This window comes from Anomalospiza imberbis, chromosome 7 (assembly GCF_031753505.1).
Source record: "Anomalospiza imberbis isolate Cuckoo-Finch-1a 21T00152 chromosome 7, ASM3175350v1, whole genome shotgun sequence".
In the NCBI taxonomy this organism is placed as follows: domain Eukaryota; kingdom Metazoa; phylum Chordata; class Aves; order Passeriformes; family Viduidae; genus Anomalospiza; species Anomalospiza imberbis.
The window spans coordinates 1,637,776-1,659,365 of NC_089687.1; the positions used below are offsets into that span (position 1 = coordinate 1,637,776).

General features: G+C 49.1%; 2 protein-coding genes across 21 annotated transcripts in view; one reads left to right on the forward strand and one right to left on the reverse strand.

Annotated features, from left to right (window-relative positions):
- NEB (nebulin) overlaps positions 1–14,163 on the forward strand; it is a 102,363-nt gene extending 88,200 nt beyond the window's left edge. For 4 of the 20 annotated variants that reach the window (XM_068195090.1, XM_068195094.1, XM_068195097.1 and 1 more), the window contains 11 exons: positions 5,095–5,187; positions 5,686–5,778; positions 6,963–7,055; positions 7,572–7,664; positions 7,935–8,027; positions 8,334–8,441; positions 8,654–8,837; positions 9,344–9,436; positions 10,155–10,307; positions 11,802–11,911; positions 13,803–14,162. In XM_068195090.1, coding sequence (XP_068051191.1) covers positions 5,095–5,187; positions 5,686–5,778; positions 6,963–7,055; positions 7,572–7,664; positions 7,935–8,027; positions 8,334–8,441; positions 8,654–8,837; positions 9,344–9,436; positions 10,155–10,307; positions 11,802–11,911; positions 13,803–13,976 — 1,287 coding nt within the window. In that variant the 3' untranslated portion in view covers positions 13,977–14,162. Of the gene's footprint in view, positions 1–130; positions 224–1,042; positions 1,136–1,960; positions 2,054–3,107; positions 3,201–4,482; positions 4,576–5,094; positions 5,188–5,685; positions 5,779–6,962; positions 7,056–7,571; positions 7,665–7,934; positions 8,028–8,333; positions 8,442–8,653; positions 8,838–9,343; positions 9,437–10,154; positions 10,308–11,801; positions 11,912–13,802 lie in introns of all 20 variants that reach the window. The other 16 variants (XM_068195088.1, XM_068195091.1, XM_068195095.1 and 13 more) reach the window with 8 other exon arrangements.
- Positions 14,164–16,329: 2,166 nt separating this feature from the next.
- Positions 16,330–21,590, reverse strand: part of RIF1 (replication timing regulatory factor 1) — a 31,180-nt gene continuing 25,919 nt past the window's right edge. The window contains exons 29-35 of the mRNA XM_068195111.1: positions 18,851–21,460; positions 18,329–18,460; positions 17,952–18,029; positions 17,741–17,856; positions 17,290–17,443; positions 16,902–17,010; positions 16,330–16,607 (exon numbers count right to left, since the gene is read on the reverse strand). Coding sequence (XP_068051212.1) covers positions 16,384–16,607; positions 16,902–17,010; positions 17,290–17,443; positions 17,741–17,856; positions 17,952–18,029; positions 18,329–18,460; positions 18,851–21,460 — 3,423 coding nt within the window. The 3' untranslated portion in view covers positions 16,330–16,383. The remainder of the gene's footprint in view (positions 16,608–16,901; positions 17,011–17,289; positions 17,444–17,740; positions 17,857–17,951; positions 18,030–18,328; positions 18,461–18,850; positions 21,461–21,590) is intronic.

Sequence of the window (21,590 nt, forward strand, 5' to 3'; positions counted from 1 at the left end):
TCAGATTTTAAGATGAGTTTTTATCCCCAGGGATTGTTCCCCCCAGGACGTGTCAGCAGCCCCTCTCTGATGCTCGGGGTGGTTTTGGTTCTTGTTTTTACCTCTTTCTGACTGCCCTGTTGCCCCACAGGTGTTGTACAAGGAGGAGCTGGGGACAGGAACCCCCACCCCTGTCACCCCCGAGATTGAGAGGGTCAAACGCAATCAAGAAAACTTTAGCTCGGTATTTTTGAATTCCAAAAACCAAAAAAAAAATCCCCTTTAATCAATTTTAAAATAATCTTAACCCCAAAATAATTGATTGACACAAGAACACCCCATTCCTTGTGTTCTGCCATTTTTCCTCTGTAATCCCTGATTTATTTTGATTAGACCCATCACTAATGAGTTTAGATTCCTTCTTCCCATCTTTTTCCTGCCATATTTTTTATGGTCTGCTTTTCCTTTTCTTAATCCCTTGAATCCTTGATTATTTGTGATTTCCCCTGGTTTTCCCATGTGTAAAAGCCAAACTATTTCCTGCCTGACCCAAAACCGTGGCTGTGATCCCTGAGCCTGCTGGGATCGGTGTGGGATGGGAAATCAGCTGGGATTGGTGTCTGGATTCCTCCTGCCTTGGCTTTGGTGCCTTTTCCCTTGGCTTTGGTGCCTTTTCCTTTGGCAAATGTGGCAGGGATGCACTGGAAGTGTTCTGGGGGTGTTGGAATGTGTGGAAAGATGAGGGAGGTGCCACTGAAACCAGGAGAGCACTGGAAATTATATGTATGTAATAATATATAAAATTATATATTAATTGATTAATATATATTTATAAATTACACATAATATTGATAACATATAATGTATTATGTTATTGATACATAAATATATCCTTTTTTCCCAGTATCCCACCCTCCTTCAGCCGCAGTCATATCAGATTTTAAGATGAGTTTTTATCCCCAGGGATTGTTCCCCCCAGGATGTGTCAGCAGCCCCTCTCTGATGCTCTGGGTGGTTTTGGTTCTTGTTTTTACCTCTTTCTGACTGCCCTGTTGCCCCACAGGTGTTGTACAAGGAGGAGCTGGGGACAGGAACCCCCACCCCTGTCACCCCCGAGATTGAGAGGGTCAAACGCAATCAAGAAAACTTTAGCTCGGTATTTTTGAATTCCAAAAGCAAAAAAAAAAATCCCCTTTAATCGATTTAAAAAAATTCTTAACCCCAAAATAATTGATTGACAAAAAACACCCCATTCCTTGTGTCCTGCCATTTTTCCTCTGTAATCCCTGATTTATTTTGATTAGACCATCACTAATGAGTTTAGATTCCTTCTTCCCATCTTTTTCCTGCCATATTTTTTATGGTCTGCTTTTCCTTTTCTTAATCCCTTGAATCCTTGATTATTTGTGATTTCCCCTGGTTTTCCCATGTGTAAAAGCCAAACTATTTCCTGCCTGACCCAAAACCGTGGCTGTGATCCCTGAGCCTGCTGGGATGGGTGTGGGATGGGAAATCAGCTGGGATTGGTGTCTGGATTCCTCCTGCCTTGGCTCTGGTGCCTTTTCCCTTGGCTTTGGTGCCTTTTCCTTTGGCAAATGTGGCAGGGATGCACTGGAAGTGTTCTGGGGGTGTTGGAATGTGTGGAAAGATGAGGGAAGTGCCACTGAAACCAGGAGAGCACTGGAAATTATATGTATGTAATACATAACATTAAAAAAATATATAATTATATAGCCATTGATTAATATATATATTATATATAATGATTGATAATATGTGATATAGTATATTACTGATACATAAATATATCCTTTTTTCCCAGTATCCCACCCTCCTTCAGCCGCAGTCATATCAGATTTTAAGATGAGTTTTTATCCCCAGGGATTGTTCCCCCCAGGATGTGTCAGCAGCCCCTCTCTGATGCTCTGGGTGGTTTTGGTTCTTGTTTTTACCTCTTTCTGACTGCCCTGTTGCCCCACAGGTGTTGTACAAGGAGGAGCTGGGGACAGGAACCCCCACCCCTGTCACCCCCGAGATTGAGAGGGTCAAACGCAATCAAGAAAACTTTAGCTCGGTATTTTTGAATTCCAAAAGCCAAAAAAAATCCCCTTTAATCGATTTTAAAATACATTTTAACCAACAAAACAATATTCTTCTTTCCTTATAATTGACTTACCCAAAAAATAATATCCTGGTCCCTCTCAGAATCTATTTTCCTTCATAATTATTACTTACTTTGTTCTTATTCCCTTGATTTTTAATTACATCATTTTAGTAATTGAATCCCACCTTTTGGAGTGTGATTGCTGGTTTTTTTTAACTCTTAAACCCTCCCCCCTTTTTTCCTTAATTAGTCCCAAAAATCCTTTATTTTACCTCTTAAAATTCCACCCTCTTGTCCTTGCTTGGTCCCAGAAGTTTTTTTTTTTTTTAACTCTTAAAATCCCACCCTATTTATTTTATTTAGTCCCAACAATCCTTTTTTTTTTTTTTTAACTCATAAAATCCACCCTATTTTCCTTATTTAGTCCCACCAATTCTATTTGAATTCTTAAAAATTTTCCTTACTTATTCTCAAGAATCTCTTTTTTTTTTTTAACTCTTAAAACCCGCCCTGTTTCCTGTATTTAGCCCCAACCATCCTGGTTTTTTAAACTCATAAAACCGCACCCTCTTTCCTTATTTAGTCCCCACAATTCTTTTTTTTTTAGCTCTTAAAAACCCACCCAGTTTTCCCAATTTAATCCCCACCATTCTTTTTTTAACTCTTAGAACCCTGCCCCCTTTCCTTATTTAGCCCCAACAATTTATATTTTTTTTATCTCTTAAAAACCCACCCTCTTTTCCTTATTTAATTCCCCCTTCAGTTTTTTTCCGTGGAGTGAAATTTCCCGATTTTCCTGATTTTTCCCCTTGAGAACTAAACCGTGCCTGGGTGGGATGCGCTGGGCTGGGGGAGGAACCAGAACTGCTTGATTTGTGATTTTTTTTGGTGCTTTCACAGCTTTTTCCGCCCGCTTTTGTGTCCAGGCGTGAGCAGCGCTGCTGTCTGGAGCAGGATTCCATCTTTTCTCCCTTCCATCCCCAGTTTCTGTCCTGGCTGCCCTGACCCCGCTGTTCTCCCGCAGGTTCTGTACCGGGAGGAGCTGGGCACGGGCACCCCGATCCCGGTCACCCCCGAGCTGGAGCGGGTCAGGCGCAACCAGGAGCACCTCAGCTCGGTATCGTGGGGACCAGGAGCTTTCCCTTGAGCTGCACTCCCTAATCTTCCTTAAAAAACACAGTTCCTCTCCTCTTTCCGCCTAATCAGCTCGGAAACACGTCCTCGTAAACCATCCTCATAAACGCATCTTCACAAACATCCCCACAAACACATCCCCATAAACAATCCTCATAAACACCACAAACACATCCTCCCAAACACATCCTCATAAACATCCCCACAAACACAACACCACAAACACATCCCCACAAACACATCCTCATAAACACCACAAACACATCCTCGCAAACACATCCTCATAAACATCCCCACAAACACCACAAACACATCCTTGCAAACAATCCTCATAAACACCACAAAGACATCCCCACAAACACATCCCCACAAACACATCCCCACAAACACATCCCCACAAACACATCCTCATAAACAATCCTCATAAACACCACAAACACATCCTCCCAAACACATCCTCATAAACATCCCCACAAACACAACACCACAAACACATCCCCACAAACACCACAAACACATCCCCACAAACACCACAAACACATCCTCGCAAACACATCCTCATAAACATCCCCACAAACACCACAAACACATCCTTGCAAATAATCCTCATAAACACCACAAAGACATCCCCACAAACACATCCCCACAAACACATCCCCACAAACACATCCTCATAAACAATCATCATAAACACATCCTCATACACACCACAAACACATCCTTGCAAACACATCCTCATAAACATCCCCACAAACACAACACCACAAACACATCCCCACAAACACATCCCCACAATCATCATAAACACAGCCCCACAAACACATCCTCATAAACACCATAAACACATCCCCACAAACACATCCTCATAAACAATCATCATAAACTTATCCCCACAAACACCACAAACACATCCCCACAAACACAGCCCCACAAACACATCCTCATAATAATCCTCTCTCCCTCAGTGTGTCACTGACCTCCCACATCTTCACTGGTGGAATTATTTACAAATATTTACGTTGTTCGGAGTTATTTACGAATATTTACGTTGTTGTTAACGTTTCTAACCGTTTTGTTCCCAGTTCCAACTTCCCTTTATATGTGGGTTTTTTTATATCTAAAATTCGTCGTGCATTGTTTTAACCATGAGTGAGGGAGGGTGCGGCTTCTCAGGAGGCTGCAGTGGGGGTTCGAAAGCTCCCATTCCGCAGGAAAACGTGGATTTAATGAATGCTGATGGGTTTGGATGGTCTCTTCTTGTGCAGGTGTTGTACAAAGAGAGCGTGGGGACAGGGACCCCCACTCCTGTCACCCCCGAGATGGAGAGGGTCAAACGCAACCAGGAGATTTGCAGCTCGGTACTTTGCCAAGAGCAAAACTCCCCTTTAACTCTTTAAACCCAGATTTGAAACCTTTTAACTCTTTCCAAGCCCTTTTTAACCGTTTGGAGCAGGATTTGTCCCAAAATAACGCAGCTCAGAGCAGGGCTCACTCCTCACTCGTGGCTTTCTCAGGTTGAAATGTTAACTCGGGTCAGTTGATCTTGGTTTTAAGAGTGATTTTAATGTCCTCTTCTAATCCTAAACCCACTCAAAATCCTCTCATTTTCTCTGCAGTGCTGCCATTTCTTTTAAAGCAGTTAATTGGGTTTTCTTGCTGTGCTCAGCCCCTCCAGGGGGATTTTGTGCTCTTTGGTGCAGTACTTACCCCATCCAGCAGCAGCAGCTCAAGCCAGGCTGCCAAACTACTCCTCTACTAAAACAGCACCCAGGAGCTTCTTTAAAACCACCTGCGGGACGAAATCCCAGGGCAAAGAACGCGTGGGGAGAGCTGTTCCTGACTGTGCCTTTCTCTGCCTCCTCTCTCTCGCCCCACAGGTGTTGTACAAGGAAAACATAGGGAAAGCCACCCCCACCCCCGTCACTCCCGAGATGGAGAGGGTCAAACGCAACCAAGAGATCATTAGCTCGGTACTTCCAGCAGGAAAAGTTCCTAAAAACCGGAGTGGAGTGTTTAACCTGGCTGGAGCCTCAGCAACCTGTGCTTATTAACCCCTGAAATGCCTCTGCCCCGAGGCCCTGCCCGAGCTCACACACAGACTGCACCGGCTTCTCTTTAACTCTGCCCCAGGCAGGGTTTTACTAGGAAAAAAAACCTCCTTTGGGGTGGATGGTGTTGTCCTGATTGAATTTTTTTAACCCTTTCTTACTCCCCCTGTGCTTTACTGTCGATGTTTCCAGCCAGGGCCCATTCCTGCATCCCGGATTAATTAATGGCAAAGCTCCAACTCCTCCTCCTGTGCCCCAGCCCTAACTCGGTGTGACGGCTCCAAAGCTCTTTGTCTGTTCTTTTTGGGGTTTTTTTTTGTTTTTTTTTTTTTTTTTTTTTTTGTTTTTTTTTTTTTTTTTTTTGTTGTTGTTTTTCTTTTCCTTTTCAATGACATTTGGGCACTCCCTTTTATCCTGTAGGTCTTGTACAAGGAAAATGTGGGGAAGGTGACCCCAACCCCCATCACCCCCGAGATGGAGAGAGTCAAACGCAATCAAGAGATCATTAGCTCGGTACCTTCCCAGAAATTTCTGGTTTTCCTTTGTGCTTCAACCTAATCAAGTAACAGCCTAACTCCCACTCAGAGCTGGTTTTAATTTAAAAGGAGATGCATTTCTTTTCTTCTGCACATTAATTGCCCATTCTAAACCCAGATTACTTCTGTGTTAACAGTGTGATCCAGAATTTTAGGCCTTTTTTACAACTTGGTTTGTGAATTTGTGGGTTCTATCCAGATCATCTCAAGAGTTCAGATCCCTTGGTGGGGATCAGGGAATGTTTGGGTTGGAAGGGACATAGAGTTCATTTCATTCCCTTACTAGCCCAGGTTTTCCAGGGATATTCAGGCTTCTCTCTGTGTTCAGTGTTTCACCTTTCATTGGATTTTCAGGTGGATTTGACTTCAGGGAAAAGCACCCATCCCTGACATCATTACTGGGGCAGTGTAGCAACAAAACTTCCAGCTCCCTCCTAAAAAGATCAGGAATTGCTTCAAATATAGATATTTTAAAAGCAGCTAAAGCATTTCTTAAACAGCTTTTTAGAGCCGCCTCTGTAGCCACCTGGATAGGTCCCAGTTTCCCAAATCCCAGTTTTCCCCTCTGTAGCGGTTCAAGCCCCACGTTGGGTGCCATTTGTAGCGGCGCGTTTCAGGGGGGGACCCCCCTGGGGGTGTCCCCGGGGGGGTCCCCAAGGCTGTGAGTTTGCTGGTGGCAGCAGGCAGGCAAGGAGACTCCAGAGGGCTTCTGAGGGTGCTCATTAGATGGGGGTTTATTGGGGATCCTACCCCCAGGAGGCAGCACGGTTTCTGAGGGACAGGGGGGGAAAGGGGAGGGCGAGAGAGGGGCTGAGAGAGCACCGGCCAGGAGAGCCGGAGAAGAGAGAGAGAAACGTCCCCCGGCACACTGAACAGGGAGATTCAAAGTGGGCGCGGAACAGATCGGGCCGATGGGATTACAGACACAGGATATTGCAGGGGGGGATCACTGGCTTGGAATAAACCGTACATTTTCGAGGGGTGAGACAGAGCACACCATTCAACTAAAATATAACACCACACCCCTCCCTGTTCCTCACCCCTCCCGGCAGCACTAAACGTTTGAGGTTTTGAGCTCCGGTGACAAAGTAATAGTTTGTGTTCCGGCCGCGGTGCCTCGGGGCTGTGTAAGAGCCCGGCTCGCTGTTGTGTGTCCTGCAGGTGTTGTACAAAGAGAACGTGGGGCAGGCGACCCCCACGCCCGTCACTCCCGAGATGGAGCGAGTCAAACGCAACCAGGAGCAGATTAGCTCGGTATTCCCCCGGGAAAACCCTTCCCAAACCTCCCGCTGCCGTGCTTAACACCAGAGGATGGCACAGAGCTCTTCTGAGTAACCTCACTCTGCCTGGTTTTATTTAACCCTCTAATTTTTTTCTTTCAAAAGTCACCTCTTAAGTACTGTAATTCTAAAGGATCTCTTTGTCGTTTAACTTGTTAATATGATTTTTCCTGATTTTCCCCCCTCCTTTCCAAACTTCAAAGGATTTTTTTTTTGTTGTTTAACTTGTTAATACAATTTTTCCTTTTTTCCCCCCCTTTCCTAATTTTAAAGGATTTTTTTTTGTCATTTAACTTGTTAATACTATTTTTCCTGACTTTTTCCCCCCCTTTCCTAATTTTAAAGGATTTTTTTTGTTGTTTAACTTGTTAATACGATTTTTCCTTAATTTTTTTTTTTCCCTTTCCTAACGGCCGGTGTTGAGTGTAAACCCAGTAACATCCCAGTTGTGAAGTTCTGCCCTGTGACTGAGTTCCTTTGTGGTCTGTAGGTTGCATACAGGGAAGGTTTAGGGAAGGCCACTCCCAGCCCGATCACTCCGGAGATGGAGAGAGTCAAGCGGAACCAAGAACAAATCAGCTCGGTACTGAAAGCACAGCCAAGTACCTTGTGTCAAAAATAACCATCCTCAGCCCAACTCCACCTAATTCAGCCTTATTTTCCCAGTTTTCCTTATTTTTGCCTATTTGCCCTTTGATTTTTAAATTTTTTTTTACCTTTTGCCAGTAACGTTTCAGCCGCTTTGTTTCCCGAGATCTTTTCCACTCTGCAGGGCTGAGTTTGCTTGCACATTAACCCCACTCCCAGGAAAAGCTGGAATTCTTCCAGCCCGAGCTTTGTTTGTGCCCTGCAGGTGCTGTACAAGGAGCACATGGCCAAGGGAACTCCGACCCCGCTGACCCCGGAGATGGAGAGAGCCAAACGCAACCAGGAGAACATCAGCTCGGTGGGTGAAACGCAGGAAAACAACATTCCATCCCTGAAATCCTCATTCAGATTGGAGAGGTTTGGAAGGATATGGAATTCTTGAAAACTTTCTGGTGCAATCAAGTATTTCTGTGATGAATTGGGGTCGCTTGGGGGTTTTTTAAGAGTTAAATTTCAAACTACTGCCATAACACTCTGTGACGTATAAAATTACGGTTCTTCACTAAGAGCCACTTATAAAAAATTGTATAAAAATCTGGGACTGGCCCTTCTTTGGCAGCCTGGTGCTCCAGAGGTAACTCCTGTGCTCCTCCTCCCCTGGCAGGTTCTTTACTCCGACAGTTTCCGCAAGCAAGTCCAAGGAAAAGCCGCCTACGTCCTGGACACCCCGGAGATGCGGCGCGTGCGGGAGACCCAGAAACACATCTCCACTGTAAGAGCACTTCCAGAGGTGTCCTTCCCCTGGGAAGGGAGTTCAGTATAAAAATCACCCTGCCTGGCAGCAAGGACGGCGTGTCCTACCAGGTTTGGGTACCCAAGGCTTTAATGCTAAAGCAAGTCTGGGATTAGGATTGGGAAAGCCAAAGTTCAGGAGCTGGAAATGCCCCTGGGGGAAGCAGGAATCCAAATCCTTTGGAATTGCAGGTGAAGTACCATGAGGACTTTGAGAAGAGCAAAGGGAGCTTCACGCCCGTGGTGACCGACCCCATCACGGAGCGCGTGAAGAAGAACATGCAGGACTTCAGTGACATCAGCTACAGGGGCATCCAGAGGAGGGTGGTGCAGATGGAGCGGAAACGCGTGGACCAGGACCAGGAGAACCTCACAGGTCAGGAGACCTGGGCACATCTGCTACAGGAGGGGTTTAATTTAAGCTCAGCCACATCAATTCCAGTTCATCACCACCTGGAGATGTTCTTACCCAAGTCCTTTTTGGAAATATTCTCTGCCAACAGCTGTAAATGACCTGTGACCTGCTGTCCCCACCTTGATAATGGCACACTGCATTTATGGTTCTTCTATTTTGAACTCCATCTCTATCTCTTAGAGAAATACCGTGCTGTAGATTGATTGTAAAAAAGCCAAATTTGTGCTATAGGATTGAGAAGCACTGATTTATAAAATAAGGGTGATTTTTCAAAGAATTCCAGACTGGTTTGGGGTGGAGGGACATTAAAGCTCATCCAGTCCCACCCTGCCATGAGCAGGACACCTCCCACTATCCCAGGCTGCTCCAAGCCCCATCCAACCTGGCCTTGGCCACTCCCAGGGCTGGGAAGGGCACAGCTCCTGTCCTGCTGGGCCTCTCCTCAGGAAATGTCCTTTTTCCTGCAGGGCTCCGGGTGTGGAGAACCAACCCCGGCTCCGTCTTCGACTACGACCCCGCCGAGGACAACATCCAATCCCGGAGCCTGCACATGATCTCAGGTGTGTCCCACGGGCTCCAAGGGGAAAATGGGATTTGAACTCCTGCAAGAATGGGGTCTGGGTGCCAAACAGAGCTGAGAGACCCCAAGGGACACAGGGGACTGCAGAGAAATTGGCTGTAGCTGCTCCTCACCAGTGTAACTTACGTTCAAAAAATTAATTATTAATTTTCCTATCATCAATGAACCAACAGAGGAAGGAGGAGGATTGTTTATATGATCCACAGCTGCCATGACACAACCTGTGCTTCCTTTTGGAATTACTGAACAGGCTGTTCTCAGTGACCTTTTCTTAAACTCCTGTCTGAGAGGAAAAATACCTGGGTGGATGGTCCAGTGCTGTGTCAGGAAGAAAATCACAGGATAACTAGAATAAAAAATTTGTAAGCAACGAGGACTAAGGGGAAAGAGGCTGGAGAAAGGATAAAACACTGTGAATATTGAAGAGCAGAAATTCAGCATGGAATACTTAAAAAAGCACTGGGCAATCCCACAATGGCACTATAAAACTACACTGGGATCGTGGAAAAGTTGAGCTTAGCAGGGCTGGATTCTACGAGGTCTCAGCTCTGGGGTTGGTGGCTCTGAGAGCCCCAGGGTTGCTGACTCTGAACATCAGGGCTGGTGACTCTGAGAGCCCCAGGGCTGGTGGCTCTGAGAGCCCCGGGGTTGGTGGCTCTGAGCCCCGGGGCTGGTGACTGTCCCTGCTGTCCCCCCAGTCCAGGCGCAGCGCCGCAGCCGGGAGCACTCGCGCTCCGCCAGCGCCCTGAGCATCAGCGGTGCGGCCGACGAGAAATCTGAGCCCTCGGACGGCACCGACCAGCGCCTGTCCTACTACAGCAACGGGGGCTTCTTCACCACCACGGCCACAGGTACGGCCACACCCGTGGGGACACACAGGCTCCCCAGCTGCTCAGGGGAGTGTGTGCAGCAATCCCCACAGCCAGGAAAAAACGCATCTACAAAATGTTGGGGTGCGCACCAGCAACAGCTGAAAATGTACTTTTGAAACTGACCTTAACCCACCCCCGTGGCCCATCCCTGATCTTTATCCCAACCAGCCCCATCACAACCCCATAATAACCCCACACAATGATCTTCATCCCAACCAGCTCCATCACAACCCCATAATAACCCCACACAATGATCTTCATCCCAACCAGCTCCATCACAACCCCATAATAACCCCACACAATGATCTTCATCCCAACCAGCTCCATCACAACCCCATAATAACCCCACACAATGATCTTCATCCCAACCAGCTCCATCACAACCCCATAATAACCCCACACAATGATCTTCATCCCAACCAGCTCCATCACAACCCCATAATAACCCCACACAATGATGTTTATCCCAACCAGCTCCATCACAACCCCATAATAACCCCACACAATGATCTTCATCCCAACCAGCTCCATCACAACCCCATAATAACCCCACACAATGATCTTCATCCCAACCAGCTCCATCACAACCCCATAATAACCCCACACAATGATCTTCATCCCAACCAGCTCCATCACAACCCCATAATAACCCCACACAATGATCTTCATCCCAACCAGCTCCATCACAACCCCATAATAACCCCACACAATGATCTTCATCCCAACCAGCTCCATCACAACCCCATAATAACCCCACATAATGATGTTTATTCCAACCAGCTCCATCACAATCCCATAATAACCCCACACAATGATGTTTATTCCAACCAGCTCCATCACAACCCCATAATAACCCCACACAATGATCTTCATCCCAACCAGCTCCATCACAACCCCATAATAACCCCACACAATGATCTTCATCCCAACCAGCTCCATCACAACCCCATAATAACCCCACACAATGATCTTCATCCCAACCAGCTCCATCACAACCCCATAATAACCCCACACAATGATGTTTATTCCAACCAGCTCCATCACAACCCCATAATAACCCCACACAATGATGTTTATCCCAACCAGCTCCATCACAATCCCATAATAACCCCACACAATGATGTTTATCCCAACCAGCTCCATCACAATCCCATAATAACCCCAAACAATGATGTTTATCCCAACCAGCCCCATCACAATCCCATAATAACCCCACACAATGATGTTTATCCCAACCAGCTCCATCACAATCCCATAATAAATAACCCCACACAATGATCTTCATCCCAACCAGCTCCATCACAACCCCATAATAACCCCACACAATGATCTTCATCCCAACCAGCTCCATCACAACCCCATAATAACCCCCCACAATGATCTTTATCCCAATGAGCTCCATCACAACCCCATCATAAATAACCCCTCACAATGATCCTTCTCCATCCCATAATAACCCCACGCTCTCTGCAGTGGGCTACAAGCAGGTCAAGACCATTGAGTTGCCACAGCAGCGCTCGTCCTCGGTGGCCACCCAGCAAACCACGGTGTCCTCGGTGCCTTCCCACCCCTCCACTGCTGGGGTGAGTAACCCTGGGAGATCTGGGGACCTAGAGGTGTCAAGGCCACTAATTAATAATTAATTAACACTAATTAATTAACACTAATTAATAGTGTTAATCCAAGCCTGAGTTGGTGACATTCCAGACCATGGGGCTGAAGCTCTGTATGAAACCAGGTGGGACAGGGACTTAAGTGGGACAGGGCCTCCCCTGTGCCTGGAAGCTCGGAATGAGCTCTTCTTCCTACTCAGCCCCTGAAAACTGAAGAGTGGAAGTGCTCATTCAGGGATTGCCTCTGGAGTAAAGGACAGTGGGAATGGCATGGCCTCCAAAAACTGCTGGGAGGCAACAACTTCAAAGTGACACTTGGAGCTGATGGTGCCCAAGGCCACCGTGAGGACACTGCTCAGGCTCAGTGTCACCAGCACGCCCCGGGGCTGTGGCACTCAGGTGCCCAAGGGGCTCAGGGAGGGAGAGGAATCCACAGCCAGGAGATTTGAAGGAGCAGCCAGATCCTGCTGTGACAGCAATCCCATCCCCTGGGGTTTGACCGTGTCCCTTGGTGTTCCTGCAGAAGACATTCAGGGCCATGCCAGACTTTGACCATGTCCCTTTCTGTCCCTCAAGACATTCTGTCCCCTGTAAGGCTCTGACCATGTCCCTTCTGTCCCTGCAGAAGACATTCCGGGCCATATCAGGGTCTGACCGCATCTCTTTTGTCCCATGTCAAGGTGTGACCATGTCCCTTCTGTCCCTTTGTGTCCCTGAAGACATACTGTCCCCTGTAAGGCTTCTGTCTCTTGTGTCCCTTCTGAAGAGGGTCTGGGCCATGCCAGGGTGTGACCATGTCCCTTGTGTCCCCTGTGAGGCTTTGGCCACGTCCCTTCTGTCCTGTGTCCCTGCAGAAGATGTTCCAGGCCATGCCAGGGTGTGACCATGTCCCTTGTGTCCCTGCAGAAGATGTTCCAGGCCATGCCAGGGTGTGACCATGTCCCTTGTGTCCCTGCAGAAGATGTTCTGAGCCATGTCAGGGTGTGACCATGTCCCTTGTGTCCCTGCAGAAGAGGTTCCAGGCCATGCCAGGGTGTGACCATGTCCCTTGTGTCCCTGCAGAAGAGGTTCCAGGCCATGCCAGGGTGTGACCATGTCCCTTGTGTCCCTGCAGATGTTCCAGGCCATGCCAGGGTGTGACCATGTCCCTTGTGTCCCTGCAGATGTTCCAGGCCATGCCAGGGTGTGACCATGTCCCTTGTGTCCCTGCAGAAGAGGTTCCAGGCCATGTCAGGGTGTGACCATGTCCCTTGTGTCCCTGCAGATGTTCCAGGCCATGCCAGGGTGTGACCATGTCCCTTGTGTCCCTGCAGATGTTCTGAGCCATGTCAGGGTGTGACCATGTCCCTTGTGTCCCTGCAGAAGAGGTTCCAGGCCATGCCAGGGTGTGACCATGTCCCTTGTGTCCCTGCAGAAGATGTTCTGAGCCATGCCAGGGTGTGACCATGTCCCTTGTGTCCCTGCAGAAGAGGTTCTGAGCCATGTCAGGGTGTGACCATGTCCCTCGTGTCCCTGCAGAAGATGTTCCAGGCCATGCCAGGGTGTGACCATGTTCCTTGTGTCCCTGCAGAAGACGTTCCAGGCCATGTCAGGGTGTGACCATGTCCCTAGTGTCCCTGCAGAAGATGTTCCAGGCCATGTCAGGGTGTGACCATGTTCCTTGTGTCCCTGCAGAAGACGTTCCAGGCCATGTCAGGGTGTGACCATGTCCCTAGTGTCCCTGCAGAAGATGTTCCAGGCCATGTCAGGGTGTGACCATGTCCCTGGTGTCCCTGCAGAAGAGGTTCTGAGCCATGTCAGGGTGTGACCATGTCCCTGGTGTCCCCATAAGGCTCTGACCGTGTCCCTCGTGTCCCTGCAGAAGACGTTCCGGGCCATGTACGACTACACGGCGGCGGACGCGGACGAGGTGTCCTTCAAGGACGGGGACACCATTGTCAACGTGCAGGCCATCGACGAGGGCTGGATGTACGGCACCGTGCAGAGGACCGGCAAGACCGGCATGCTGCCGGCCAACTACGTGGAGGCCGTGTGAGCCCAGCCTGCCCCGGGCTGGGACAGCTCCCTGGGGCTGGGACACCGGCCCCGGGCCCTCCTGGTCCCCCCAGCCACAACAGAAATAACTGCAGAGCAAAACACACCTGGAATATTTCACAACGTTTCTGAAAGTACCTCTAAGCACATCCTGCCTTTCTCCCAGTGCCAAACACTTCCCAGTGTCTGGGATTTCCAACATTTCATCGCACACTACGACACTCAACAACATCTCCAAAATTCCATTGCTGAAGACTAACACACACATAATGATTTGTTCTCCCACAAGGAGAGAATTTTTCTGGGCTGTTCTAAAATGTTTCAATCTCTTCACTTCCTTTTCCATTTAAGCTTTGTATTTCAACCCAATTTATTTGGGGAGGGGAAAGCAACCACCCCTCTCCTCCTGCTTGCTGAGCTCTCATGAATGTGTTGTCCTGCAGCTGTTCTGGGGGCAAAAGCTGTGATTTCCTGTAAATTAGTGATGAATAAAGCTGAGGTTTCTGCAGTATGGGTGGATGCTGTGGTGCTGGAAAAGGGAAGGGAAGGACCCAGATCTGGGGTTATTCCACACTTGAACATCAGTTTTTGCTTCATCCACTGGCAGCAGCCACTCCACAGGAAAGAAGGGAATAAAAATCCCTGGATATTGTGGCTCCCATAGACTAAATCCAAGTTAACAGCAGGGGTTGTAGCATCACCCCTGAGGAATCCAGAGTCCAGAGGGAATTCCCAGCAGAGGCAGCCTGGAAGGGAAATGTCCTTCCCCAAGGCAGGGTCCAGGACTGCCAGCACTGGGAGTTGGGATCAAAACCCCTTCCACGGGTCAGAACATCCTTACCTGCCCAGGGCATGGGATGGAAAGCTGAACTCTCCTCAGGAGGCAGATCTGGAACCAAAACAACTTCTCAGGAAAGCAGCAAGACCCACAGAGCTGCCTCTTGTAGCTCCCGGCTGTTTGTCCTGTCCCTTCCCTCCGTGAGACACAAACAGGGCAAAAAATACTGAAGGTTTTGCAGAGCAGATCCCACCCTGTCCTTGAGGAGCTGCTCCCACCTTACACCAGCACTGGTGACATTCCAAGGTCCCTCCCAGCCTTGGGAATCCAAATGTGAAGGGAAGCTGAAGAGAGAAAAAGCCCAGAAGCCACCAAACCATGAGGCCATGACCAAGTCTGGGAACTATTTGCTCTTTTATTTGCCCATGTAAAAGTTCAAAAACCACCTGCAGCAGTTCCTTTCAATAAACATCCATCTGGATAGCTACAGTACAATATATACAGATCAGAATTCCAGAGGGAAAACCTGGGAATTCTGGCTGAAGGTCTCCACGAAGCAGCAATGCAGTCCATGCAATTAAAACTCCATAAATTATTACCCAACATCTGCTGTGAGTCTGTACACAATATACAAAGAGCTCTTGTCCAATCCATCATTTCCTCGTGGAAAAAACGTCTTCCCACAAGGAGAACTGCTGCCAGCAAAGGCCTTGGGGCAAAGCCTGGGAGGCTTTGCAGAGTCTCTCTCCCGTACAAGCACATTTCCTCTTAGCTTGAGTCGTACAAAAATACATGGAAAAATAGATCCAGTACAAATCCCAGGCTCCTGCTGGAAGGAATTAAGCCCAGCTCACCTCACACGTGCTGCTCCAAAGGAAGCAGGAGGGGGGCAGAGCTGGCAGCTGCAGCTCTCAGCCCACAGCAGGAGTTTGCAGCAGTAAGAACACTTTGGATGTGAAAAAATAATTTAATTACTCTGTTGGTTTGGTTTTTCACAGTCTTTGCTATTGCACAGCTTTGTCAGGTTTTCTTTCACTGCCTGAAAGAAAGATGCATAGCAATCCCATAGAAACACCTCTGTCAGGGAGGAAACAGTCCCACAGATCTGGGGAGGAGGAACCCACAAAAAATAAAGGCAAAAAACAAGGCAAAAACATTTTAGAGAGGAAAGAGAGGTGGGGGGGAAAGAGAGGGGGGGAAAAAGAGAGGGGGGGAAAAAGAGAGGGGGGGAAAAAGAGAGGGGGGGAAAAAGAGAGGGGGGGAAAAAGAGAGGGGGGGAAAAAGAGAGGGGGGGAAAAAGAGAGGGGGGGAAAAAGAGAGGGGGGGAAAAAGAGAGGGGGGGAAAAAGAGAGGGGGGGAAAAAGAGAGGGGGGGAAAAAGAGAGGGGGGAAAAAAGAGAGGGGGGAAAAAGAGAGGGGGGGAAAAAGAGAGGGGGGAAAAAAGAGAGGGGGGAAAAAAGAGAGGGGGGAAAAAAGAGAGGGGGGGGGGGGGGGGGAAAGAATAAATTTATGAAGATGTTAACAAAAGTTTCCTACAGCCCAAAATGCAGATTTAAGGAGTAACTGAGCAGTAAGGAAAACAAGTGGGGGAATGCTGGGCCAGACTCCTCCTTGCTGAGCAGGGGCTGCAGCTACTCGGGGCCCTGGTGGGGAGGGCAGTGCCAGCGGGCCTGCAGGCTCCTCAGGATGCTCGAGGCCATCCCCAGCAGCTGCTCCTGCATCTCGAAGAGCTGCCTGCCAGAGTAGCCAAGCAGATCCTCGGAGCTCAGCTGGGCTGCCAGAGCCTGGATCTGCCCCAGCAGATCCACAGGGGGCTGCTCGCTGCTGCTGCTGCTGCTGGCTGTGTCCACCAGATCTGCAAGGAGGGAAAGGAGAGAAGTGCAGGAAAATCCAAGCAGAATTCCAGCTGGTTTTGTACAAAATCACATCTTGGAGCAGCCTGCCATGTATTTATTCCATGGGAAACATTCCCAGCAAAGGCACTCCATCCTGCCCTTCCTCAGGGTGAGTTTTGCAGGGTTTGATCGTGACTGAAGAGTAAAACTAACCCCAAAATAAAAACAAAAGGATGAGCTGTTCCCACCAGGAGAGAACGAAGGCGAGACAGCAGAACCCTCCAAATCCAAAGCAAAAAGCCACCAGCAGGTACCTGCTGCAAGTTTTTCCTCATCCGCACTCAGAGATTTCTCCTCCACATCATTTCCAGGCTTCTCAGCATCTTCAAGCACTGTGCTTTCCTCCAACACTCGAGATTTTACCTGGGCATTTTTGGGGGAGAGAAAACATTTTCAGATTGGGAAAAAAAAAAAAGTTTAAATTACATGGTGAGATATATTTTAGCCTCATAATAAATCCAATCACTTTTCCTGGTAATAACAATAGTTTAACCAAGTCATCTGTATCTTGAATTCGTGGTGCTAAGGCAGGCAGGGATTAGGTTTTAAAGTGCTGGTTTTAATGAAGGAAAAAACCACATCATTCCTGCTGCAGTAAATGAGGTCAATATTGGCTTCCTGGGTGCTAAAAGTCAACTTCACCTGTTGCTCATGGTATCCTTTCAGAGCTCTTTTGACATTGGAGACTTTGGGGGAGCGGATGGGGAGGGTTTTGATCTCCAGAGCTGTCAGAGTGCTCAGGTCTCCCACGGTCTTGATGTTCTTGGCTCGGATGAGCTGCCCCAGGCCCCTGGCACTGCAGCAGGAGAGTGAAAATGGGTCATTGGTACACAGTCAGGGAATGTCCCGAGCTGGAAGGGACCCACAGGATCATCAATCCAACTCCTGGCCCTGCACAAACTCCCCATCCCTGGGGAGCTCTTCAGTCATCAAAAAAGTACTTGAAGAATGCCAAAACAGTCAAGTCTCTTCCTCACCCAGCCAACCCCAATCCCTTTAAAGAATTCTGGCTTTTTAAAACTGTGGTTTGGTAGGTTCAGTAAGAGCTCAGTTTCTACTGAAATGTCACCTTCAAAAGCAAGAAGCCACTGACCAGATGTTGGATGTGATCTGAGGTAAAATGACATCCACAGGGGCTTTGCAGCCAGCCAAGGCGGGGTACACGAATTCCGAAAGGCACGGCAGAGATTCCTTGGCCATTTCTGTGATCTGGGATAACACAGGCAAAGTATTAAATTAACTGCCACACACTGAATACAGGGAAAAAAAAATAGAAGAGAAACATGAACCAAAGCACTTCTTACTAAACACTTCTTTGAGCTCTTAAATTTAAGGGTACGAGATCCTGGGGACAGAAATCCTTTGGTTGGAGTGGTAATGTGCTGGATAGAAAAAGAGGAAAAAAATATCTCAGGGTGGTAGGAATTTAGTCAATGGTAGGAATTCAGTTAACAGTAGGAATTCAGTTAATAGTGAGATTTTAGCCCCTGAAACCTCAGAGTTCACTGGAGTTCAGAGTAACAGAATGAGTCAGGCTAAAGCAGTTTTGTTTCTTACACTTCTGACCCTCAGCCCTTACAACTGTGTGTAAGTGACTACAAACACACACCAAAGCCATGCTATTTATGATCGATACACAAGTACTGGGGACACAGAACACTGTAACAGGATTTACCCTGACCTGCGTGTTAGAGAGGATTTTAAGGCTCCTGGAGGAGGGTGAGGAATGGGATCTGATGACAGGACTCCTCCTGTCGATGTCGTCTGCCAGGCCCTCCTGAAAAATGGGATTTGCAAAAGACACTCGACGGATCTGAGGAGAGAAGGAGGTTTTAGAGTGGGAACTCAACCCAGCACAGCTTGGTGAAGTCAGTCTGAGGACACAAAGTCAGTCTGGAATCATTCAGGTTCTTGAATGACCCAGGGAATGGTTCAGCCAAGGACAGACTGTGAGGATTCCCTGAGGAATCTCTATGTACAACCCTGAGCATGCTGCTCCTGGTTTTGCAGTGATCCAGGGTGCTCTGTTTCAAAATAAAACCCCTCACAATACAAATCTGTCAGTGCTGGCACGTTCCAAACCCAAACCTCACCATTCCTGCAAGATTATTCACAACAGAAACCAGTAACTGAACAGATTTGGAATGATTTCAGCTCCTCATCCCGGCTGTGCACCGAGCAGCACACAATTCCTATGGAATACCTTATTGGCAGGTGACAGGGAATCATCCTCCTGGCTCCTCTTGACGCCTCTCTTGAGGATGCTGGTGGATGGGGAGGCCGAGGGGGACCAGGTGCAGCGGGCCTGGAGGCTGGTGGGGCTTTCAGCCACCTGCACTGAGGGATCCCCTTCCACCTTCAGAGGGGAATCCACACTCACATCTGCCGAGGCCACGCTTTCAGGCACTTTGTTTTCAGTTTCCACCAATTCAACCTTCATCTCTTGATCTGGAGCAACACAAGTTTCTCCAGCAGAGTTCTCAGCTTCTCCTTTATCCTCCTGATTTCCTTCTAGCTCCTGCATCTCTTTTTCCTCAGGTTTGCTGTCAACACTCAGCTCCTCAGGCACCTCCTCCAGTTGTCCATTTTCATTTATTTCCTCCTTTTCTGCAGCTGCTGGTTCTTCCTCTTGGTCCCCTGAGTCCAGGCAGCTCTCCCTGGGCTCTCCAGGAACACTCTCAGGCAGAACCTGCTCTGTTTGCTCCTTCTGCTCAGCAGGTTCCTTTATTTCCCCCATGGACTCAGTGGTTTCAGCTGCTGAACCCTCTGCATTCTCCTCCTCCAGCCCCACACTGCTTCCCTGCAGGTTTTCCACATCCATTTCCTGGCTTTCCAAGCTGAAGGTGCTGGGTTCCTTGGGAGGGTGCAATGGAGTACTCATTCCACATGGAGCCAGGGCCAAGCTCTCCTCCAAATCTGAGTGCCCAGAAACATTCACGGGGGTCTGAACTGGGATGCTCTCAGGCTCCTCCAGCTCAGCAGCTTTCTCCTTTTTTGACTCAGTGAACTTTGATTCAGTCACCTGCTGCTTTGGCTTTTTAAAGCAGCAATCACAGCTCTTGATTTTTTTCACCCTTTTGCTTCTCTTGTTCTGGCACTCGGGGCTTTGCAAAGAGGAGGGCTCAGCACCTGGAACATTTGCTGCTGGTGCACAGTCCCCTGTGCTGCTTTGCTTCTCCTCTTTGCTCTCCTCTGCTGCTCTCCCATCCTGCTCAGACACACAGGGGCTGCCCAGTGACTCCATGGATGCATCACCCCTGCTTTGCTCCACGCTCGTGTCCTGCAGAGCACCTGGATTCTCAGAGCTGCCAGAGCCCACAGCTCCTCCAGCAGCTGCAGCAATTTCCTGCTTTTCCAGGCCACCTGCCCCAGCTGGCACTGCAGCTCCTGTGCTGACCTCAGGCTCACCTTTACTGGCCTCCAGGGGACTCTTAGTTTCATTTCCCAGGGCAGATCCCTCAAGGCTCTGGCTCCCTGCCTGTCCCTCTTTCAATTTACCTTCAAGAGAATTGCTTCTACTCCTCAATTTCATGGGTTTCTTCTTCCTTGTGCTCTCCTCCTTGCCCGCAGAGTTGTCAGCCTCAGAGTTTTCTATGCTGGACAGCAACCCTTGGGAAGATCTCCTGGTGTGGTACCGCGGGCGCTCCACCTTCTGCCCTGCTGTGCTGAGGCTGCCCTGACCCTCCCCCTCTGCCCTGGGGGAATCCTCTGCCCTCCTGCCACCCCTGCTGCCCTCCTCATCCAGGCCCCTGCAAGCAGGAGAGTCCTTGGAGCTCCAGTCCTCTGCCACACTCTCAGGCTGGCTGCTCTCTTTTGTGTTTTCTGTCGTTTTCCCAGGAATTCCTTTCTGCTTTTGGGATCCGTCACCTTTCCCCTGGGACAGCTTCTTCTGGCCAGCCTTCTCCTCCTCTTTCCTCCTGTCTCTCTTTGGGAGCCCATCCTCCTTCTCCTGGCTGCCCGAGGAGCTCTCCACAGCGTCCGAGCGTCTCCTGGAGGAACGCCGCAGCTGCTTCTGGTGAGGGGACACTTGTGGCACCTGGCTGTCATCCCCTGGGGCCTGCTCAGAGCAGCTGCTGCTGTCTGGGGGGGTGTTTTCTTTCGAGTCCATGTCCAGCCCCTGGGCCCTCTCCATTTCTGTGATGGCATCCTCGGCTTTCTGGATGTCTGCCTCGGCGCAGAGCAGAGTCTGGGAGTGGCTGAGCAGGACGTGCTCCACATCCTCCCCTGCAGAGCCCAGCTCAGCACTGCTTTCCAGGCTGTCAGGGGCCAGGGACTCCTCTGGCCTGCTCAGGAGCTTGGATTGATTGCCCTGCAGCTCCATCCTGCTCTGCCGGCGCGTCACCCTGCGGATGGCCACAGCCCCCGCGGCAGGCTCGGCTTTTGGGGGGTTTTTATCTTCCTCTCCAGATTTCTCTGCTTTAGCACCAGCCTTGCTGCCACTGCTGATTTCCTGTGTGGCTGCCTCAGGAGCACTCCCAGGCAGCTCGGACACAGAGCTCAGCGGGGCTGGGCTGAAGGGTCTGCTCTCTGCAGCCCCGAATTTCTCCAGGGTGATGAAGGACTGGCGCCGGCTCACGGGCTGGGGCGTGCCAGAGATGATGTCACTGGAGGCTGAGCTGCTGGTGACATCTGAGGTGTCCTCCTTCCCTGCCGAGGCCTCCTGGGCAGCTGCTTCCACAGAACTTGTCTCCAATCCCTCTCCAGGGGATGTTTCCTCTGGGATCATCTCAGCTGTCTCCTTCTTGGCCTCCCCCTCGCTGGTGCAGGCTGAGCTCTCCTCTGAGCGACATCCTTCACTCCCCACGTTTTCCTCCTGTCCCAAAAACATCAACAGCAAAAGGTTTGTCCTAGGAGTCAAATGGCACAGTTGTACTTGTCCTATGAATATAATATAATATAATAATCAACTGCAGTTCTGGTGCAACAGGAAACAACACACCCAG